General features: G+C 39.8%; 1 protein-coding gene across 1 annotated transcript; it reads right to left on the bottom strand.

Moving 5' to 3' along the window:
* Window positions 1-7,098: 7,098 nt before the first annotated feature.
* Window positions 7,099-23,749, bottom strand: LOC121733152 (transcription elongation factor SPT6). The gene is made up of 24 exons (XM_042123317.1): window positions 23,602-23,749; window positions 23,413-23,503; window positions 23,017-23,216; window positions 22,506-22,625; window positions 22,121-22,278; window positions 21,622-21,752; window positions 20,683-20,798; window positions 20,269-20,441; window positions 19,828-19,981; window positions 19,500-19,642; window positions 19,137-19,271; window positions 18,287-18,441; window positions 17,804-17,925; window positions 17,244-17,422; window positions 16,699-16,864; window positions 15,911-16,053; window positions 14,833-14,927; window positions 14,121-14,301; window positions 13,541-13,727; window positions 11,794-12,726; window positions 11,167-11,414; window positions 10,695-10,899; window positions 10,333-10,429; window positions 7,099-9,130 (listed from the first exon to the last, which is right to left on the bottom strand). The coding sequence occupies exons 1-24, from the start codon at window positions 23,638-23,640 to the stop codon at window positions 8,154-8,156; spliced, it is 5,148 nt and encodes a 1,715-aa protein (XP_041979251.1). The 5' UTR covers window positions 23,641-23,749; the 3' UTR covers window positions 7,099-8,153.
* Window positions 23,750-23,843: the final 94 nt, after the last annotated feature.

Here is a 23,843-nt window from a genome sequence, read left to right as displayed (position 1 = left end):
ATTTTTTCCCACTAAATAAATAACAGTTCAAATAACTTTTCTACGATTTCGGGCACTATTTCATTAGTTAATACCGTAAGATGGCGCGTCTGAATGGTAGCGCGCCCGCGCGGGTTTTGAGATAGCGATTACGATTCACTCGAAGATGTTGTTTTAGGGTTCCGAGGCCGATGCAAAAACGTTATGAAACAGTAAGCGATGGTGATGATAGACTAAGAATTTCCAAAAAAATTCTTAGCTTAAAAACATCCCGTTTTTACAAAAAAAAATCAAAAATCAGTTTATGCGATAATTTCGTTGCTACCAACCAGTGACGTAAATAAGGCGGTGCCCAGGAACAGGGCGTAGACACTGGAAGGCGCCAGACCAGGCAGGGCTATTATTTTTTCGGTTTGCTCCCGATAACTTCCCGCTGCGCCCCTAGTGCTGCACAGTGTGGGTGGTATAATATATTTAACATTCGTAACGGGTAAATGTTCTAACTACTTAACATCAGACGGTCCGCCTGCTTGTTTGTCCATATCTACTAATTTTATTTTTTTACTTTTATTGATAAATATTTTGTAAATATACAAAAATACCGGTGCTTTGAGATTGAATAAAAAAAAATCTAAATTATAAATTTATTTCACTTGAGAGTAAACGGCACCTACACAAATACTTGCGGAACTGCAACTCGCTACGGCTCTCGCGCTTGACCGGTTTTATTATCATAAGGTTTGTTTTATGACTTCGCAGTGTCGAAGTGGATTAAAAATCTGAAATAAGTATCGCGTATCGTATATATTACGAATATAATTATAATAATATCTATGGACGCTTCACACCACGTCAGTCTGGCCCCGTGGTAAATACATGAAGGACTTGTGTTACAGGTACCAGACAACGGATATATATTTAATACTTTTTATACTATACATATATTTAATATTTTTATTATATGATACACATATTTAATACACATCCATGACCCAGGAACTATTGAAAAACTTTTTGTTCCGTCGGCGGGATTCGAACCCGCGACCCCCGGCTTGAGCTACCAACGCGCTCACCACTGAGCCACAGAGTATTATGTATTATAATAATTTGCTATATTGCTTACGTGGGTAATAATACCAATAATATGCATTGTGAGAGGTTTTCTGCAACAAATTATGTTGCTAAATACTACCTAAGGGTTTTTTTTGCTTTATTCATAAAAATTATTAATATTTTGGAAAATTCGAATCCGAAAATTGACCAAAACGAAATATGACTCCACTTCCTCGACAAAATCAGGCATTGAGCATTGCCTCTCTGCCAGTGTTAAATGATAATAATTTTGTCAAAGAAGGATATCTGTAAAACAAATGCTGGTTTAGTAAAAGGAAAATCGTCTAATCTAATAATTAAATACGATAGGTACCCTGCGGGAAAAATACAAGGTTAAAGTCTTCTATGTTTTAGATATTGACACTAAAGGTCAAATGATGACCTTCTTGGCTTCGTATTATTAAAAAACATAGTAGAGTTTAAAATATATTACAGATACTTTTGGTTTAAGATTATGCATTGGTAAAAACAGTGCACTGAACTACAGTACAGTAAATTTCGAAAAAATATAAGAAATAAAAAGACCTTAGATCCGGGCGTCATCTGTTTAGGAATTAATTTCTCTGATGTTACCTAGTACCTACATGTAAGTTCATCATACTAATATGATCATCATAAATAGGTGAAAATGAGTATTCAGTATAAAGTTTCGTCTTAGTATTCCTGGATAAAACTGGGAGAGCGTTGAAAAAGAACGATGAAGAATTACGGAGATGGTTATGGCGCTTGCCTACTAATTAATTAACAATGCTGTTGTAATAAATATTATACTTGAAGACGCCGGCTAGCCGGCTTAAATTAAATTATAGATCATTCTTCCGATAGATGCCATTCATTAATTAAATGAGCCTGTAAAATTATTTTTATTCTTGTATAGTTTTTACTTTTTAGTTTTTGGAGTACGGTCTACAGCGTAGAGCGTCTACGGCACTCCGTGTATGTATCCCAGTGAAAATAACACTTTCTTCAGTACTTATATCTTTTTTATCCTACTGCACCAAAAAAAGGGTTATATATATTTTTTTTTCAATACATAAGTACTTAATAATAATAATAAAAATTCTTTATTTGCAAATTAAAACATAGCTCAGTACAAATATTATAAAAATAAAGGATTTGCGCAAATTGGCGGTCTCACCGCTACTGCTTACCTACCTATGTATTGGAAATTAAAATAATAATACAAAATATAATCCTCTGTTAGTCAAAAATATAATGTAAATACGTAAACGTATTCTTATATCTTTAAACTAGCAATTCTTGTATATATACATATATAATTGGAATCTCGGAATCGGCTCCAACGATTTTCATGAAATTTAGTATAAAGGGGGTTTCGAGGGCGATAAATCGATCTAGCTAGGAATTATTTTTAGAAAATGTCATTTAATTCGTGTTTTATCGAATACCGAGCAGAGCTCGGTCAAATAGCTAGTATATATTAAAGTAGTACAATACCTATGTGCCTACTTTTGACACGCGTTTGGATTTATGTTAATCAAAGCTTATAATTATTTATTACTAGCTGTCCCGGTGAACTTCGTGTCACTTTAAAACCTTCCCTGGACTTCTACGAATATTTTAAGACTAAAATCAGCCCAATCCGTCCAGCCGTTTTCGAGTTTTAGCGCGACTAACACATTTGAAAATCCATTTTTATATATATAGATATTTAAGCATGTCAGGTAGTCATGAGGGTGACACAATAATAATTATGGTACCTACATCCAATACCGACATTGTATTTTATGTGGATGTTAAGCTATGACCACACTATGCGCTTTCGTCTTCATTTTTCGTCATCTTCTTTCATTCAACATTCGTTTTGGCGCATTCAATAATTGAATGCGTCAACGAACGCAACGCCAACATTGTCATTTTTGTTTTTTGGATACGTTTAGAGGGCATGCGTCGCGGGCATGCCTCACGTTCGCTGTTGACTGCGCTATAATGCATGCCCTTGACGAACTGAAAAAGGCACAGTGTGGACAAAACTTTAGTGCAACATAATATAGCCTTCAGGTTAGAATATTATATTAAATCAAAACGGCAAATTGATGGACAAAATTTCTCATAAAATGTCAAAATTTGTATGAAATTCTGAATTGTTGTTTTGGTTAAATAGTTTAGAGTTTAGACAGACTTTAACTTGTAGTCTACAAACTAACACTTGTATGTACCATCGAGAAAATTGATTCCTAGGCAGTTGACAGACCTACGTCGTTTGGTCGGCTTATGTCAATTCAATGTTAGCTGTGATCGGTCGGATGATTTGACATAACGCTTCCAAATTACTTAGGTCCGCCATCTGTATAGGAATCAACTTATCTGATAGTACATTGTACGTAATCGTGAATATTCACCGTCACGAATGTAGCGGTCGGTACTCGCCACTTATCCAATTGTCGTAAACGGCGACTGACAATTTAAGAGTGAAGTTTTACACACTGTTTCAAAGAGAATTAAATTAACCCATCCATATCCATACAACATCAATTAGGTATGATGAGAAATCCAATTGATGGTTGTAAATAGTTACTACGTTGATTTAATGATATATAAGTACAACTAACAACATGTAACAAAACTAATAAAGTATTATCACTTAGTTTTGTTACACGTTTTAGGAAGTGTATGAGTCCCCTGTAATCTGTATCGAGTTCACTGTGAAAGTAGCAGCACTGGAAGAGCAACTTTTTTAACTTTTATATGGGAACATTCCTGACGCTCGGGCACTTTCCCATACAAATCACAAAAAATTGCTCCTTTAGCGCTGCTACCTTCACATTGAACTCTATTATACATGGGACACACACATTACACACCCTAAAGTTTTATTACTTGTTTTACTACACGTTGTATATACAGGGTGTAACAAAAATAAGTGATAATACTTTAGGGTGTGTACGTGTTCCTTATAGAGAGTTCACTGTGAAAGTAGCAGCGCTGAAAGACCAAATTTTTTTTTCACTTTTGTATGGGGAAACTCGTGACGCTCGGGCCCTTGCCCATACAAAAGTGAAAAAAAAATTTCCTCTTTCAGCGCTGCTACTTTCACAGTGAAGTCTCTATAAGGAACACGTATACACCCTAAAGTATTATCACTTATTTTTGTTACACACTGTATAGCTAACAGCAGACTTGACTCAAGGGACACTAGTCCCCTGAAATATATATAAGTATCTACTTAGTTAAGTACTATGCAATTTCTCTTCAATTTAAAAAAAATTGTATTGCTCGTATAATATATTTATTAGGTACTAATAATTATACCAACCCTCTTTTTAATCGCAGTCAACATAATAATAGCTCCCACACCGGTTTCGGTGACGGTGGCCGGTTTCATCGAAACCAGGCCAGCTACGCAGGAGTAATTTTATAGTGCCCAAGTATGTGCGCAGTACACAAGAGCACTCTCTATTCCTTTACTCTCATAACCCAGTGGGACGGAAGACCGACACGACCGGCGAGAGATCAGGCGCAGGACCGGCTTTTTACATGCCCATCCGACGCATGGATCGTCTTACTTGTCAGACAATCAGGTGATCAGCCTGCATTGTCCTAACCAAACTTGGAAATAACATGTTTCCAACGCGGGAATCGAACCCACGACCTCCGAGTCAAGAGCCGCGCTCTATACCACTAGACCACGGAGGCGTTAACATAATATTAAATAATTAAGTAGGTACTAGACTTCTCTGTATATAGGTATACTGTATTATCTAAGTATGACTAAACTGCTACCGCGCTTGCTTCCCAATGTGGGGTCAAGTGAGGAGAAACTTATAAACTATTTTACATTCACCGATTAAGACTTGATCTTGGGCATATTTTCCTCGTACAGTTAGATATATCTCGTTTAGTTTGTGTGTGCTTTTACCTACTTCCGGTTTCGTTGGAGGCTGCTCACCGTGGGCGATATTATCAATGTCAATATTTTATACAGGCCACTGACCACAGGAAACGTTAACTACAGTCTGTCAAGAAAGTGAAGGAATTAAAAAGTGGCAACATCGTAGTGTCATCCCTTTCAAATCAATCTAAGAAAAAAGGGATGACACTACGATGTTGCCACTTTTGAATTTCTTCACTTTTTTGACAGACTATACAGCTATTTTAAGTCTGGCAGAAACTTTAAACCATAAATAATTTAACTTTAACCAGCTTTCATTAGTCCATAAGAATTAAGAAATCAGACGCAAAACTTTTTACAACCGAGCGAAACGACGAATGTACATTTTTCTTGTCGATCAGTTGTAGTGTTGGTAAAAATAGCATTAGCAATAATAATTAATTGTTAATTGCCCATTAGCAATCATTAAATTAATAGTACTTGCTAAAAAATATGATTGCTAAAATTATCGTGCGCAGCAATTAGTCGGCGATCATGAAAAATAATTCAAGTCCGCGATGTTTCGCACCGCGACTCTAACTGTTAATGAATTATGAATTGCTATTTTTCACTCGATGCGAAATAATACTCGAACCGTGAATTATCGATGTTGAGTTTTTAGCAAATAGCAAAGCAATAGCACGTAACATGCTAAGATATAAAAATTAGCATGTTAATGAAATTAATAGAAAATAGCATTAATTTCCATTACTAATCAGTTGTAAGCCCAAAGAGAATATACCTACTTAATCACTGCCTAAGTGATTAGCCTGAAGTTTATTTTTTAATAAGTACTTAGAAACTTTTAATACTTAAAAACTTTTTGTTGGTTGATTGGTTCTACTACAGTAATCGAAGCCACGACCAATTGAAAGACAGGCTTCAAAACACTTAAGGCGTCAACCCTACTGATAATGTTTTACAATTTACATACCCTGCTAGCCTATGATATTGTTATTTGAACAGTGTATATTTAATACCTTTATTTACAGCTATTTCGTGAATGTAAAATATTTTTAACACCCCAAGTAATGAGATAAAAACTACCGGTTTATCTAAACCATTATTATAAACAACATCATAGAAGGTCTAGCAGATATTATAAGCGACATATGACAGGATGCTTTGGTGTATATTACAAACCTTATAAGGTATTTGATTGCATAGAATGATGGGCACGACATAACATAAATCAGGAAATAACATGTTTTCCTTTGAAGCTTTTTAAAAGCCAGAGCCCAGGGCGCCGGCAGCGGGGTGCCCTTGCATGGGCGTATATAAGGGGGGTGTCCTGGGGGTCCGGACCCCCCCCCCCCCCCATTACTATCCATCTTACTTGTCCAATCGACAATAATATATGTACCTCGCCGATTAAAATCGGTGCGGTACATAATATACTTTAAAAAATATTTTTGATTTCCTTAACACGTTTCCTATTTGCTATATATACGCCCGTGTGCACTTGCACCCCTTGGGAATCTCGGGATCAACAGAAATTATTGAACTAAAAAGCCGTCTGTAACCCTATTACCATGACGTACAAAGATAGTTCGTAATGTTTCGGCACTAATTAATGTATTCTGTTGACGTAAATAGACAGTCACATGTTGTTCGTAAAAAGTAAAAAAAAAGAAAGAAAACTAAAATCTGCACCACTTGGAAATTATTTCTGCCGGCGCCCATGGGCCCAGGGTCCTTAGCAAGATGTTTTTTAATCTGGTAAGGCGCACACCAAGACCCATGGAACTTGCTTTTATGTAATAATCTATAGTACTCCATAGCAGCTTTCAATCAAACCACAATATCATCAATAGGGATGTTGACAAGGTCGAAGATTACTACAAGCTACTCTACGGTGACGTCATAATCGAGTAGTAGTTTGTATGGAGCATTTCGGGTAGGTCTATTTTATAAGATTTTTTAATTGTTCTATCTTGGAACGTTTTTTAGCTAACACAGTAATTCTTTCACCGATGTTTCTATTTCGGAAAGGTCCTTTAATTACCATCAAGAAAAAAATAGTCATCACGCCTATTGTTTTCAAACTCGATGTTAACTGACCCTACAGAAATACTTTTGTAAAACACATTTGTACTAGTAATAAAACAACAAAATAGCCGTCATAATCTTTATTATTTCCGTCGCACTCAACGATCCAATGTCACTAACCATCTGTAAGGCAAACATCTAGTGTATCTCTTACAAGCGTTAAACATCTTAGCTCTTCGTTATAGCTGTTGCCTTCGGTCTAAGAAATAAGAAAATTTCATGATTTGTAATTCAAATGTTCGCCTGGCTTACACTTTTTTTTGTTTTTATTGACGATTGCATAAAAACGTAATGAAATCAGCAGTAGCATAAGTTCATGAGTTATTGATTCAGAACATTTTATGAGAAATAAAATTTGGATTACTACTTCATATTTCTTCGTTTATTATATTTTTATATTACCTCTTATTTCTTTGACCGTTGGTTAACATTATAATTGTACCACTACTTAATTAATTTTGAAAAATATATTGTAATGTTCAAGCAGTGTCCGAACGGTTTATTTTGCAAACGATTATTGCTGCAAGACGAGAAATATTATTTGTATAAAATGTTAACTCTTATAATATAGATTTTGAATTCGCTATTAAATAATAAATAATGTCAGCTCGTGCGAGTATAATATACTTTATACACAGTGTATAACATATTGCGATTCACCGTCCTGTCCGTTTTGACCATAATCACTTTAACCTAAACAAATTATACTTTACGACAAAGAATATTGACACATTCGAAATTGAAAAAAGATTATCACAATCAGTGAAAAAATACTTAAACTAGGAAAGAGAAGGGCAACTTAGACTAAACGAAACGAACTTTTACATGAGCTCAATTAAATACAATCACGAGTTACATCGCTACCTATAAACCCAAAAGGAATCAATTATTACTATCGAAACAATTGATACGGTATGTCCGCAGAACGTCTCCCTCGTATTATCACATCGCTGTCGCGCCCGCGGGCGGCATGGTGGCCGGTGGTGGTCGCTAAAACAGAAGCCGGGACAGCGAACGAAGTATAGATCCGATTATGTTCACGTGCAGAGTTGCAGCGCGAGCGGCGCGGCGCGGCGCAGTCAGTACAAAAATAAACTCTTAGGTGTGCGGTCAGTCTTGTCTAGTTCTCGTCGTAGAGCGGCGTGGCGTCGCCCAGCGACATGGAGCGCGGCGACGTGTTGGTGTGCGGCGTGCTGCGCACCGACGTCGCGCGCGACTGTCTGCCCCCGGAGCGCGCGTCGTATTGCGGAGTGCCCAGCGGCGTGCCGTGCGGCGTCCCGTGCGGCGTGCGCTCCATGCGCGGCGTGGAGCGGATGTCGGGGCGCGGCGTGGAGCGCGCGTCCTGCCGCGGCGTGGAGCGCGCGTCGGGCCGCGGCGTGGAGCGCGAGTCGGGGCGCGACGGGCGGGCGCGGTCGCGCGACGCGGGCGGCGTGTCGCGCGCGTGCGTGGTGCGGTGCCGCACCCAGTCCTCGGCCGCCTTCTGCCAGTCGGCAGGCTCGGCGTAGGCGGGCTGGGGGGCGGGGCGCGGGCGCGGCACGGGCGGCGCCAGGAAGTCGGGCGCGCGCGGTGTGGCGGCGAAGGGCGTCATGTAGGGGGTCTGCGCGGAAGGCGTGTAGGGGGTGTTGATGTAGGCAGGGCCGGGCGTGTGCGCGGCGGGCGTGTGCATGGCGGCGAAGGGGAGCGGCGTGCGGGGGGCGGGGGTGCGCTGCGCGGGCGTGCCGGGCGGCGGCGGCTCGCGGAAGTGCTCCTTGAACCACTTGAGCAGCGCGGGCAGGGAGTCGAACAGGCGCTGGCGGAACTTGTAGCCGTCGGGCGTGACGGAGACGTACTCGTGCGTGCAGCGCGCGCGCGGCAGATAGGACAGCAAGAAGCGGCCGGGGTGGTTTTTGGCGGCGGAGATGACGTAGTGGATCTTCGTGGGGTTTTTGGCCTTCTCGTCCTTGAGGATCTCCTCGGCCTTGTCGCGCATGCCGCCGAGCGGCCGGTAGTACTTGTACGCGATGAGGTCGCGCGCGTGCCCCGCCATGGGCGTCACGTGCCGCGCTATAATTTCGTCCAAGTCCTCGAACTCGGATCCCTGAATCCAGAGGCTGCGACCTGGAAACATTCGTATGTTGTTTAGTTTATGTCGGAATTATTATATCTATAACTAGCTGTCCCGGCAAACGTTGTTTTGCCCATATTATTTTATTGAAGTGACTAAAATATAAGTATGGCACCATGATCGTCCGACCTGGTTCTCTTACGGCCGTTCCCAATATTTGATCTATCTCTGGTTTTGCCCTACTAGAGATAGGAATAGCTCACAATTGACATAAAATATATGGCTCTAATGTCTAATGTGAGCTATTCCTATCTCTAGTAGGGCAAAACCAGAGATAGATCAAATATTGGGAACGGCCGTAAATTTTCAAATATTTAAGAAAATAATTGAATGCGCCAATACGACAGTTGAATGAAAGAAGATGACAAAAATTGAAGTTGAAAGTGCACAGTGTGAAAATACCTAAGTATATTAATATTATAGTATATCTAAAATCCCCTCTCGCACGCGCACCGCCTCGCCGCCTTGATGACGCCCACTTCGCAACGGGCCGTGCAGTAGAAATCGTAATATTATAATTTCGCCATAACTTCAAAACCAAACCTCCAATTTTAATCATTCAAAGACCAAATATTATCTACATAAACTGTACGTAGTGATGAAATAATTTTATTTGATAAGGATTAATAGCATGAGTAAAATAAACTCGTTTAAATGTAGTCCAAAAAAATTCAAGATTTTTTAAATAAAAAAAATGTTGTTGTACCTCACTCGACATAGAGTACAGTGTGTCGCGGACTTTTTTGTAGATATTTATAAGATCAACAACTAAGACTGGGTTGCACCAGAGGCGTGGGTAAAGTTAAAGTTAAATATGGCGTCCAAACACCCCATATTCTCATACGACATCTGTCAATTTTTCCGGTTATAGTTAAGGTTAAAGTTAAAGTTAGTTGGTGCAACCCAGTCTAATTTGAACATTTTATGGTTCTATCTTTTATATTTTAGGCAGCGTACGCAAAATGAGTAACTTTTCTGGTAGATTTTTTACACCTTGTGTCCGATAAACACAAATATATTACGGAAACCATTTTTTTCCAAAATAAAATTTAGCCTTTGTTACTCGTGGATAACTTAGCTTTCGAATGGTGAAAGAATTTTTAAAATCGGTCCAGTAGTTTTTGAGCCTATTCATTACAATTATACAAACAAAGTTTTCCTCTTTATAATATTACTTTGATGATGCTAATCTTACCTAATGAAAACGCGTTCTCTTTGCCCTCTTCCCGGACATCGATATGTTGACAAATTCCATCGGCTACCTTCCATGTGACAGTCAAGTGATCCGAGCCCTGAAATAAAACATTAAAATTTTATTGTTTTTTTAAATTATTATTATTGTAAGTTTAACTAATTTATATTTTTGAAATGCGCTGTACACAAAATGTGACACAAACAGGGTCTAATTCTTTATGCGAATTCGAGACCAATAATTCTTACTAATACTATCATGCGCGAAACTCACAACGCTCGCCTAGCGTTGACCAATAACCACGCGAAAAATCTCGAAATCCGAAACGAACAGCATTATGAATGAGGTGCATACTGATTACTGACCTTGCTGCTCGGCCTCACGATGACTTCGCCCTGCGCCATATTCTCCATGAGTTTCTCGGCCTCGGCGAACGATATGTTGTGGAAGGCGGGATGCACTATAACACGCTTCACGTACTGCATCCTCTCCTTCGTCTGTTTCGCTTCGGCGTCCTTACGCAAGTCCTTGTCCTCGCTCTCTTGATCGTAGTACGGATCCTTTGAGGGCCTAAAATATGTACACTACATGAGAACTACAGTAATATGACTGAATTTAAAATAGTATTCCAAACATGTTGGACCAGAGTAAAAAATAAATAGTAGAACACAAAATCTACATCAAACATTTTTCTATGCGGCAATAGCGAGTTTATATACTCTACCCTTCATGAAATAAACTATAGTTTGTGCATCAAATTAATTATTTTAGCTCTGGCTGCTTTAAAGCCATACAAAGCCTAACAACACCGATCAAATGGCCGCCAAAACAACAAACCTCCACTCATTATTCTTATCTAACAAATCCGACGACTTCGACGAGCAATCGACCGAGAACCGCTCGACATCTATCTTGAGAACTCGACAGTGTATCGTCTGTCCGATGCGGACGCGCTCCGTCGGATCGGCTACGTGGCGGTCGGACAGATTCTTGATGTGTATGTATCCGGAGACGCCGTTGTCGAGCCGGACTCGCACCCCCGTAGCCTGGCCCGGACACGAACCCGCGTCGAAGTGGTTCCACACCTGGATCATTTCATCATTTACTCAAGATTTTTAAGATTAAAATCATTCGCTTTATTTTCAGTTTTGATTTTGAATTACTTTATTTAAATATCCATACTCATATTATAAATTTGAAAGTTTGTCTGTCTGTCTGTCTGTCTGTCTGTTTATTACCTCTTCACGTCCAAACCGCTAAACCGATTTTGCTGAAATTTGGAGATACTTTGAGTCCCGGGAAAGGACACAGGATACTATTTATCCCGGAAAAATGTACGGTTCTGCATTGAACGAATTTTAACGTCAATAAAGGATATCTCTAAAGTTTATTATAAAAATTACTTCAAATACGTGAAGAATATAAATTATTTTTATTAAGTTTTCCAAAAAAAATATAATTTACCTCTGATAACTCAGGGAAGTCATTTTTGTGACAGAATGGGCACTCCCAGAGTCCAGTCTCGTCGTTTCTGACCGGATTGGCCTGGTCTAGCAACTCCTTCTGTGGTTTCCTATGCGTTATACCGATCACGGACGCCAGAACCATCTTCCCTACATAGAATGTCTCCGGGGTCTCTTTGGTTAGTATATCGAACATCTCCTCCGCGGTCGGCGATCTGAAAGGCACCCTGAGGTCCTTATACCTAGAGTTCAATTCCGCTCGGATGTCGTAGAGCGTTATGCTCTTGTTACCGAAGCCCTGCCGTTCCAATTCTTCAGCGAACGCGTCGAGGTCAAGATCTTTTAATCTCTCTGGCGCCTCTAGAATTTCTTCTAGAGCCCCCGCGGGGTTCGCATCTTCGTCCTCATATTCTAGCGCATCGACGGCCATTTTCCGTGCCCACTCATATGTTTCGGGATGCACTCTCGAACCGTCTAACACTTCAACATACGCCTCTGTACTGTCTCCTAGACTATTTGTATCTATTTTTATGAACCCTGAGCAGTTGATAAACACTTTGGGTCCCATGTGACACACTGTGACCAGTTGAGTTCTGTTCTCTAGTTTTTGATTGGTTTGTTTGAATAGTTTGATGAGGGCCTGTGCTTTTCTGGGTCCTAGACCGCATACAAATTGAAGCAGCTCTGTTCCGCGGCCGGTCAGTACTGCTTCGTTCACGTCTACACCAACTTCATTGACTCTATTCACAAACTCCAATTCTATGCCTTCGAGTAGGTCCTCCTTAGCCAAATGGTCTTGTAGCGGGTGGTATCTTAGACAGAGTATCTCCTCATCCGGACCGCATAGCTGGGAGATCTCCATGAGCGGATCTTGCAGCAGGCGCGCCTGACATATCGCCTCTCGCAAAGTTTCAGGGTATTCGCGGAAGTCGTTCTGGAGAAAAAAAAGTTTTAAACAGTAAATAATAATTACAAAATTTGCTATCCATTGTAATAGAGATGATGACAAGGTCAAAGATTAGCGAATTTTGTTAATAAAATAAAGTAATCACGGTAAAAAATAAGTGTTCCCAAAATTTTTTTGTTATGCATTTGTATTTTTTTTGTTATGCGCCTTCAAAGTTGGATATTCAAGTCGAAGTTTTTTTCAATTAAATTTCTTAATATTTGTATACAATTCGATATATTAAATAAAAGCACGTTTTGTTATGAAACCACCTTCATAAACGCAAAATTTAATATACCTGTCGAACGTCGACTGACGTCATACTTTCGTAGCGCTTTGTATGGAGCGTTTCCGGTAGGTCTTTATTATGAGATATTTGAATTGTCATATCTTGGTAAATTTTTAAGCTATCAGAGTCATTCTTTCAACGATGTTTCTATTTTTTAAGTGTCTTTCATTTACCGATAAGAAAAAAATATAGTCATCATGCCTATTAGCAGTGTTTATAATTTTGAAAACCATTTTTTGTATTGTTTGCTATGACTTTACATATTTTTATGTTCGCTACGATTTAACAATTCGTAAAATAATAGTTTGTGTAAAAAAGTCGAATGCTAAATAGAACTCTTTCTTATGACAAACAATAAGGCTACAATCATAACCTAATAATATTAATATTATAACTTACACAATATGTACCAGTCTGGATTAAAATAAATAATATAGCATTGTGAAAGAGAAGGCATTACAGTTTGATAAATGCACCCAGACTCATTTTCAAGATACTTGACAACAAACTCACCCTCCCCCGTATGCTATTGCTGTATATCTTGCTGATAGTGTTGTCAGCTATCTCGACGGGTATCCGCGGGAATTGGTCGTCCTCCACGAGCTGCTGCACGCACTCCATCACGTCCTGTTTGATGTTGAGCGCCTCCCGCGACTCGCCGCCTATCACGATCACGTGCGGCTTGATGCGGAGTATGAACCTGATAACAAAGTGATGTTATGAAAGTGGAAAAGAGAATGTAAATACAGGATCAAAAATATTGGTCATTTTATATTAAGTATTTTGATATTTTTTGCAAATACCAGCAGCGGTCGTGTAATTGTGACTCCTGTCTATTTTGTCTTTACAAAATGGCAGCTCTTTATTTGTTTTTTTATATAATCAGGGGGCAAACGAGCAAGCTTGTCGCCTGATGGAATGCAACTATCGTCGTCCATATCTTGTCGGACACTTGCAACATCACAATAATTGCAGATGCGTTGCCGGAATTATGTTGAAGGTTTGCAGATCATGATGGTCCGGAAAAACTGCTGGCGACAGTTCGTTCCATAGTTTTTGTGTACGGTCCTTAAAATATCTTTGTAGCACAGACCTCCTGAGCGCCGTCATGTCGGCCTCCTTGTTGCGGCGCTCGAGCGCGTCCCAGGAGTTGCGGCGGTAGAGGAGGTGCGGCAGGCGCAGGTGGTCCGCCATGTCGCCGCCGCCGCCCACCGCGCACGCGAACGCCGAGTGCTGCCGGTCCGGCACGTACGCGATGCCGATCACTCGAACACCTGTGGAACGATTTAAATATTGGAATTCTAATTTCGAAATAAATTCTGGTCAGGGGGTTTTCATGCGATTTTATTGGTTTGAATCTCGTCAAATAGTTACGCCTCTAGTACACCGACGCTGCGAAACGCGAAAAATCTGCGAAACAGGAATAGAGCGAGATGCACTATAAGCCATTGTCGTGTGGCGGGTGAGATGGGTTAACCGCTGTTTCGCGGTTCGCAACGACACGTGTACTCGAGGCAACTCGTTACTGTTTGAAAATACCCTTTTTTGTATCTCTAATGAGATTCAAGATATAAGTTAAACATTATGCAAATACATAAGAGTATTTTTCGCTTTATCAAGTAGCACACAAAACATAACGACTTGTAACGAATCTATCGCAAGTAACGTTCACAACTATTGTAAGATTCAATAAAAAGACTACATTTTATTTTTAAATCTGCTACATCGTGTTCTTTGCTCTGTTTACATAAGAGTACAAGCTGTCTTAACTTCACGAAATAAAACAGAATAGTAAGCAGTTATACCGTTATTGGCATCCCACTCTTCGTCATCATCGTCCGACACTCGCGACTCGTAAGGCGCCACTTTGAGCCAATCGTACAGCTTGCGCCGACAGCATCTATATAAAATAGAACTCAAAGTTAACATTTGAACATCTATATACAAAATATAGTTCCAAGTAAGCTTTTGAACAACACTTGTTTGTCTAGGATTCTAGTAACCAAACAAAATGTATATCCCCTTCGTAATCAACATATTATGTTATGCATAAGTTGGGTTTTGTCTTTGACTCTTACATTAGAAAAGTCACTCGATAGACTGTTTATAGCATACTAATAATTGATTAACTTTTTTGATTAATAAAGTTAGTGATTCAATTTGAAAAAAACAAATGACAGTCAAGTCGCGGTACTGGCCAAAATTCGGCCATCAACCTGCTTGTCTCTTTCATACTCGATTTACACTCGCGCGCGAGCAACGAGGCGAGCCGCGAGACGCGTTGCGAGCCCTGAGTGTAAACTCGAGCTCGCGGCTCGTCTCGCGGCTCGCAGGGCTCGCGTCGGGAGCGATTTCCAAAGGAGCCCGAGGGGGACGCGAGCTTTGTGTTTACACTCGCGCTTCGACGCGAGCTGCGAGGCGCGCCGCGAGCCGAGCCACGAGACGCGAGTATAAATCTCGTATCACAAGCGCATGCAGTATGGGATTTGACATAATGCGTCGCTAAGTGACATGGCGCTTGTGATGCGTTATGTCACATCCCGTACATTTAACAACTGTACTACGAATAATAAAAAACTAAGGAAAAGTAACAGCTGTGTCAAAAAATTTGTTCACAAGTCTACAAAATGTGACCCGGATACATGCATATTTTATGCATGTATTCGGTACACAATTATATGTGAATATAGAAGTGACAATTAATGTCCACGGCGTTATTTCGTAACTTTGAGTGTTAATGTTGCTATTGCCATATTTTAGTATGCGAAAAGGAACCAAATACAAAATGGTTGAAGTATGGGAGTTACGTTTCCTTAGTTTTTATTATTCGTAGCAACTGTGAATCGAATGAAACGCAAATTATTCAAAAGTAGCTATACTCACTTGAGCACATACTCCTTGGACTCAGCCAACAGCACCGCGTGCAGCTCTCGCCGCAGCTCCGGCATCACGATCTTGGTGAGCGCGAGCGTCACCGCCTCCGCCCGCAACTCGTTCCACGCTTGGACTGTGGCTGCGAACTCGTCCTGGTGGGATAACATAGGTTATTATTAACACAATAAATTAATAAACTATCAGAGAAGTTGATTCCTAGGCGGACCTACGTAAATTGGTCAAATGTTATCAAGCCCAGCCGACAAATTATCATTCATATTGAATTGACATAATCCGACCAAACGCCGTAGGTCCGTCAACTGCCTATGAATCAATTTCTTCAATGGTATGAAGTATCTTCTAAACTGTACTTATTCAAAAGGTGCACAATTATGTGTGAAATAGTGTTGCCAATTGCAACGCTAGAGCGCATTCAACGTCGAGTATTATGCCTCATGGATAATGCTCGACGTCGAATGTTTTAACTATAGCCTACAACACTCAATGAAGAACTCTCACAATTCACATAGACTTATTTTAATTGCTATTAATAATTAGCACGCTCTATAGTGTCAAACTTCTGCCGTATGTCACGATATAGATGTCATGTGGATGTGTCACGATAATATGCCTATTTGACACAATAGACCCTAGGCCCTAGGGCTACATAGCGGCATCTGGTGGCAAATAGAATTTCAAACACCCTCATTGCATTATATTCTGCAAACCTTTAGAAAACCGACCTACGCCAACTTCCCCGGTTCTGCTTTAATAGCCCATATTTAATAGTCACATACCTTTTGATACAGCTGCTTCAGCTCCTCCAAGTAGCTGGAACTGGTATTGCCTTCAATCTGCTCGCTGATCTGTATCTCGAGGAGACGGTCTTCAGCAGCTATCGTCAGCTTGAGAAACTGGTCCCCGGTGAGATCACGCACCGGCTTCTTCTTTAGATACTTCATGCTGTTTAGTTTATTGTTGGGTTTTAGTTTAGTATTAAGTAAGAAATGAATAAATGCTAAACTAGTTTATACGGGTGTATAAACTAGTTTAGCAACTAAGTGAATAACTTTAGGGTGTGTATGGTTCTCCTATGTACGTATATAAAAGACCCATACACACCCTATACCCTTTTATGACTAAGTTTTGTTAAAAGGACTAAAAAAAAGTAAAATTAAATTAATATCAGTAAAGTTTTCAAGTTTCAAAAGTTATTTTACCACGTCTGCAAACGACACACGATAAAGTTACCACTTCTTCAGTCACTGATGTCGCAGGTTTAAAATATATATGTTCAAAGGCCAAGTTTGCTACGTAGACAAGAATAAACTTAGTAACAAACCTGAAGCACGGATGGGTCTCGTCGATCTCCTTGAGGCCACGCTGCGTGGGGCGCGCGGTGACGGTGGCTCGCTCGCGCAGTGCGTCCCGCAGCGTCGCGCGCAGCTGCGGCTCGCGCGCCAGCTGCACGCCGCACATGTACACCGCGCGACGCAGCGCCTCCGCCGGCCCGCCGGAACCCTACAAACGAGTATTCTATAAGACTCGATTTATTTGAATCGAGTCGCGTCGGCGTCGCTGAGCGGCTCGACCGCTACATAAAGAGAGAGGGGCCTTGTAAATAGCGGCGCGGTCAATCGTTACATACAATTATTGCTTGCGATCTAGATCACAAGACCGTGGGTGTAGTGGCCGAGCTGCTCGGTCGCAGGGATGCATATATGCAAATCGAACCCATTCATGTTATCATCTAAACAAAATATTTAATAGTTTTCCTTTAGGTTCCGACTACAAGATCAGAATCACAAGCGTCAAATTCTCCGATTTATCATTTACTCTTTACTTGACACTTTGACTTTCAACAATGTCGAATCAGCTTAGAGTTCAATATTCAGTACTCACGAAGTTGGCGGCGGCCTCTAGCGGCGGCACCGGCTGCTGCTCCACCTCGTGTCGCTGGTAGTTGTCGCGGACGTTCTCCGCGAACTGCTCCGGGCTCAGACCGAACATCCTAACTAGCGGCTCTGGAATTACGTGTTTGACGACGTGACTACGAATAATTTCTTACTATACACAAGAAAAAAAAATATAAGCACTTTACACAAAAAATGATAGAGTAAGATGCGACACAACGGTTTCACTGGTGAGATGGTAGATAAATCAGCCTATCAAAGTTAAGCTTTTTACAGACGAACGGCACTTGTCGACGGCATTCGACGGCATTCGACGGCATTCGACGGCAGTCGACGGCAGTCGACGGCAGTCGAAGCGTGCCGTTCGTCTATAAGCGCTCTTACTAAGGGGGCTGCAGGTTGGTATAATCAACTTATTACAAGGTTCGTAAAACTCAACTGGAATATATTCCTCAACTGGTATTTCACTCACCGAGGCCGGCCTTGCGGCACAGCTCGTACGGCCCGGAGCGCACGGCGTACTTGACGTCGACGGTGTCGGGCTCGTCGGGCTCCGCGGCGTCGACGGCTGCCGCCGCCTCCTCCGGATCCTCGCCGTTGCGCTCCGCCTCCTCGCGGGCGAGACGCCTGATGACAAAGTTGAGGTTAATAATAATAATTTAAATAAAAAGTTTTGATTAGCACCACTATTTTTTTACACAAAATTAATTGCATTGTCATTAGCTCTTAATACGTATGCAAAGTTTCGAATTAATTAGACTACTGGAGATAGGTAAAACCGCGCTCAAAGTTTCCGTTACGTACATACATACAGCCTAAGCTTATAAAAGCATGTTAATAAAAAGTGTCCATATTGTGCGATCTTGGAACATACTAAGGGATTCCAGTTAAGTGTACTGAGTAGTGACCAAACTTTCAAATTTGTTTGCTTCTAAAAAATCAATTTCGGTCGGACACTAGTGATATTGCATACACAGTCGGACACTAGTGATATCGCTCGCGCTGTGTTTCGCCGAGTGAGTGAGTTTACCGGAGGCCCAATCCCCTATTCCCTTCCCTTCCCATCCCTACCCTTCCCTATTCCCTCTTAAAAGGCCGGCAACGCACCTGCAGCTCTTCTGATGCTGCGAGTGTCCATGGGCGACGGAAGTTGCTTTCCATCAGGTGACCCGTTTGCTCGTTTGCCCCCTTATCTCATAAAAAAAAAAAAAAAAAAAATTGCCAGTAAGTTGTCAAAGTGCATTGTGTCATGTGTAGAAGAGGACAGCTTGTTGAAAGCTGCAAAGATAAATACTTCTAGCGACTAACTTAATAAAACTTACTTCTTCTCTTGTAATTCCTTCTTCTTCTCCTTAGCCCGCTGCACCTTCTGCATCTCGGGCAGATCATGCGAGTAGTACAGCAGGAAATGTGTGTGCACATCTCTCAGCTCCTCCGGTGTTTGGACGTTCTTTAGTCTGCAAAAATAACGACTGCTTAATAAAAGTAGGTACTTAACTCTAAGTTTGTGCAAATCTTAATAAAGAATGCTTCATTACACTCTAAAACTCCCATAGATCATTTTGGTGTGCATCCGATGTCTGATTACATGATTGGTACCACGTTTTTTTACCCAATTTAACATTGCTGGGATTAGAGGAGTCTTTTATTATGTCTGTATAGCAAAGTATTTGCATTCTATATACCTCTCAATATCCTCGTCCTTGATGAGTCTCATGTTGTCAGGTATGGGCGCGTCGGGGTTCTCCATGACTTTGTCCAATTGGAACTCGCGCATGTTCTCTATCAGCTTGAGGAGATTCTCCTTGCGTTGCTTCAGTTGGCACCACTGCAATATTACACATATTAGTTGGGCTTCTACAAGTTGGTACCACTATTATGTTACACATAACATTGGTTTGGCTCCTATAATTTCATTTTTGCGATAACAATAGAATAGCTACTGTGTCTGGCTTTTCTACGATCGAGGGATTAAAGTAAACAACTACAATAATAATTAAATACATGCTATACCTTAGCATCATACTTGTAGACTTTCCACAAGTCGTTGATGCTGAGTTCGGGCTGCACATACTCCTTGCGGTAGAACGCGATGAATGGCACTTCCAATGTCTGGTTACGCATGAAGTCCAACGCTTGGCGGATCTTCACCACGGTGCTTGAACCACTGCAAGAAATATATTCGTATTACCCCCACTAACACTAATAAAAATACACTAAACAATGTTTTGTCCTTGTCTATAATTTATTATAAATGAGTGACTTTGGTATGCGGAATATTCCTTTAGGCACAAATTGGATTGGTTATTGATGGTTAACACGATTTTTTTTAACTACGATTTTTTCTGACAGACAACAATTTTACACAGACATGTAGAACATTCTTTATCAACAAAAGATTTGAATGGTGGCAAAATGTATAATCTGTAGCTCAAAATAATATGTATATTTTACCGTCGTGATCTCTCTCTCGCCTCCTGCGTGTCAGCCTTGGAGACGGGTGGCTTGAGGAAGGCCTGCTTGTAGATCCACTCCGCCTCATCCTCCAGCTCTGTGCTACCCTCCTCCACAGGTGTGATGGGCACCTCGCGGATTTGCATCCTCTCGGGGATGTCTGTTTTACGAATCTACAAATACATAAACAAAATGTTATGGTAACTTCATAATCCCTTTGGATTACTAAACACTGGAAAGCTGTTGATAACATTTTAGACGTTTACTTTTAGCCGTACATAATGGTACAATTGTAATGTAATTGCAAAAAATTTACAGCAGAGTCATAATAAGCTCTTGTTGTCACTCAATTTCCATTGTTAACTTTTAAACAGGAAATAAAATAAGAAATATTATAAATTATCTTATACTAACCTCATTATCAAGATCTGTGAAATGACTCCTCTTGAGCTCACTGGGCTCATAAATTTCAAAGATGGACTTCTTGCTTGGCCTTTTCGGTTTGCCTTTTTTAGTTCTTCTTCTCTCTCCTATAAAATTTACATTTTCTTATTATAGTTTTGCTGATTCAAAAGACATAAGATACATTTAGTCATATGGAATAGACAAAAAGTGGTAGAAAATATGATAGTAGGGGAGGGGAGGGTGCTATTTGTGTAGTCACTCAAGCGTCATGGAGACCTAGTAGGTTTTATACATTAGGTAAAGCTGATAAAAAAATAATAAGAGCGTTTTTTATTTTAGCGGTGGGTTCAGAAACTGCAGCTATTTTAAAGTTTTGAAAAAGAAAATATATTTAAAAAATTGCTAATTAACAAGGACTAAATCATTTAGTTTAGTGCAAAATAAAATGTCTGCGAAGCTTAGTCACGAAAATATGAAGCTTTATTTTTTTATATTTCAAAATGTCCCCTAACCTAACTTTGAATCGTAAGTGCTTTATATGGAAGCTTCTTTGGGGTATACTAAACATCCCCTATCTTAATCTGGCAGATCCGATGAGATTTCAATATTCGAAAAAAAAAATTTTAACCCAATACGTGAGAAATCTGATTTCTGTACCATGATAACTAGACACATGTCGGATGCCTATACAAGCTTAATCTGACATGCTCGAGCTTGTCCCGAAATCCCCTCTTACCCCTCCCCAACTATGACAAAGATGGTAAATTTTTTATGTTAACTGTGTTTTATATTAAAGAAGAAAATAATATTAAAAAAGAAACTTATGAGTAACTCAGTAGTTGCACGGACAGCTGTGACTGAGTCTGAGTTGCAGCTGTCCGTGGGAGAGACTATATAATATTTAACCCAGAGTTCACTTAAAAATTTTTGTTCAAATCTGTAACATACCTTCCTCCTCCTCATCCTCAATGTACTCATCCAAATCCTCTTCCTCGTCTTCATAGTCCTCCTCACCGTACTTCTCAAACTCATCATAGTCAAAGTCCACACCGAATATGTCTTGACCTTCTTGTAGTGAGCTATAAAATATATTACTTATAAATATTCATAATTCATTTTATTTTATACCTTACATTATCAGACTTAGTATCTGCTTTGGGTCCTACACTGGGTGCAGCCTGTCTTGCAGGTCCCCAATATTTTACTTATGGTTATGTCATACTAAGTGCTATTTTAATGTTTTGGTAAATATATCGTTATAGGAATTCACATTGCACTTGTTGTGGTGGCAGTTCACACTGCATAGGATATTATTTTGTTTTACTTTTCTATACCATAGTCAGCAGTGCTGAATAGAAAATAAATTGTATTTCTGTAGAAAATTTAAGACTTCTTAGGTCAACTTTTAGCTTTACTTCTACTTCTAAAAATATCAATGGGAACTTACGCATCTGTGAAGATAGGCTTTCTCTTTTTCTTCCTCTCCGCTATTGGCCTACCATCATCATCAACTATAAAATCATCTGCGTCTGACTCCAATTCTTCATTTTCATCATCATACTCAGCTTCACGTGGGGCTTGAGACTCTGAAGGTCTCTCATCCTCCTATGGTAACATAGAACAAATAAACTTAAAGCAAAAACAAATTACTGTTTTTAAAAATTTACAGTCATTTCTCATCAGCAAACATATTTTTAATACAAATTATTTGTCTATATTTCACATAAGCTCCACAGCCGACAATGACAGCAACATGGATTACAGCATTCTTCTCATAAGAATTTTGAAATAAACTACCCTAATTTAAGAAATCTTTTAAATATTTTTCCTACCTCATCAGAACCTCCAACAAATAGACGCTCAGCTATGACCTCCCTCTCCAAGTCTGGATCATCATTTCCTTCATTATCACTGTCATCATCTTCCAAACGTCTCAATCTTTTGAACTTGTTCTGGAAAAAAAAACAGTTATTTAAAAAATCAACAAAGTTTAGGCATATTGTCTCTTGTAATCATAGTCAACTAGAAGTTCCTTGCTACTTTGTTGTGCTAAGTTTCATCTATTACACAAGAACAACACATTTTGTGGGATAAAACTATGCTATGTTCTTTAATGAACTCAAATATTTACTCCAAATTTCATTTACTTCAATTATTCAAATCAAAGTAAATAAATTTACTCAGATTTCAATAAAACTAGTTCAGTAGTTGCAGATTAACAAGGTAATCAACATACAAACACACTTTCACATTCATAAAATAAATACAGGTGTATTTATAAAAATAACCTAAAAAGTTTACAAATGGGGCACTTTATTAGATAATGCACCTGCTAGTACTTACCCTGGCTACTTTAACACCTAGATTCTCTTCAATAAGATCGTAATCCTCATCCTCCAATCGATCATCCAATTCATCATCACTATTCTTTCTCTTCTTAGGACCCTGACTGGCGTCGGAGTCCTCACCATCGCTAGCGGACTCCTCGATCGGCGCATCGTCAATCAAATCTTTCAGTTCTTCACGCAACCTCTCCTCATCATCTGCAAATTAACCAAACAGTTATATTCAAATGTGTAAGACTCATAGATGTAGTAAATGTATTGAAGTACAAAGTACACAAACGAGATTTGTTTGAAATGCGTACATTATCTTTCTTATTTAGAAACAAGGTTACTAATAAAGCAAAAGAAAGAATAAAGGTAGTTTGGAAGAAAGATCGAGATGTGGGTCAAAAACCTTCTTCGTCCTCCTCGTCATCACTCTGAACAGCAACAGCTTTGCGTTTTGGTTTCTTGCGCTCTGGTTTAGCCTCCTCTTCGGAATCGACCTAAAAACAATTTAATTACGGTAACTAAATTATGTCCAAGCTAAGTGAAGAATACAATGTGCAGTCGTAATCAACAATATACAATATAGCCTACAAACCTCGCTTTCTTCAGCTTCCGACTCCAAAAAGTCTGCCATATTACTCGCACACACCCAGGGTTCCGATTTCAATTAAAATGAAATGTTAATCTTGAATTAAATAATAAAAAACTTAAAAACTATGTAGGCACTAAAAATTAGAAATCAGTAAAACTCATAGACAATGAGACATTACAACTTTTTTTTCTTTCAAGTTTCAGGAGAGCACTAAACACTAAACTCTACTGTCTATCAAATTTTTT

This window comes from Aricia agestis, chromosome 13, assembly GCF_905147365.1.
Source record: "Aricia agestis chromosome 13, ilAriAges1.1, whole genome shotgun sequence".
In the NCBI taxonomy this organism is placed as follows: domain Eukaryota; kingdom Metazoa; phylum Arthropoda; class Insecta; order Lepidoptera; family Lycaenidae; genus Aricia; species Aricia agestis.
This window is presented reverse-complemented; position numbering and strand designations above follow the sequence as displayed.

Bases quoted from the DNA above. Each gene is read 5' to 3' on its own strand.
- LOC121733152 (XM_042123317.1), bottom strand. From the start codon at position 23,640: ATGGCAGACTTTTTGGAGTCGGAAGCTGAAGAAAGCGAG. The intron at 19,272-19,499 runs GTATATAGAATG...TTATTTTTGCAG, and splicing joins AAGGACGAGGATATTGAGAG to ACTAAAGAACGTCCAAACAC. The intron at 12,727-13,540 runs GTGAGTTTGTTG...TTTTTTCTCCAG, and splicing joins GCAATAGCATACGGGGGAGG to AACGACTTCCGCGAATACCC.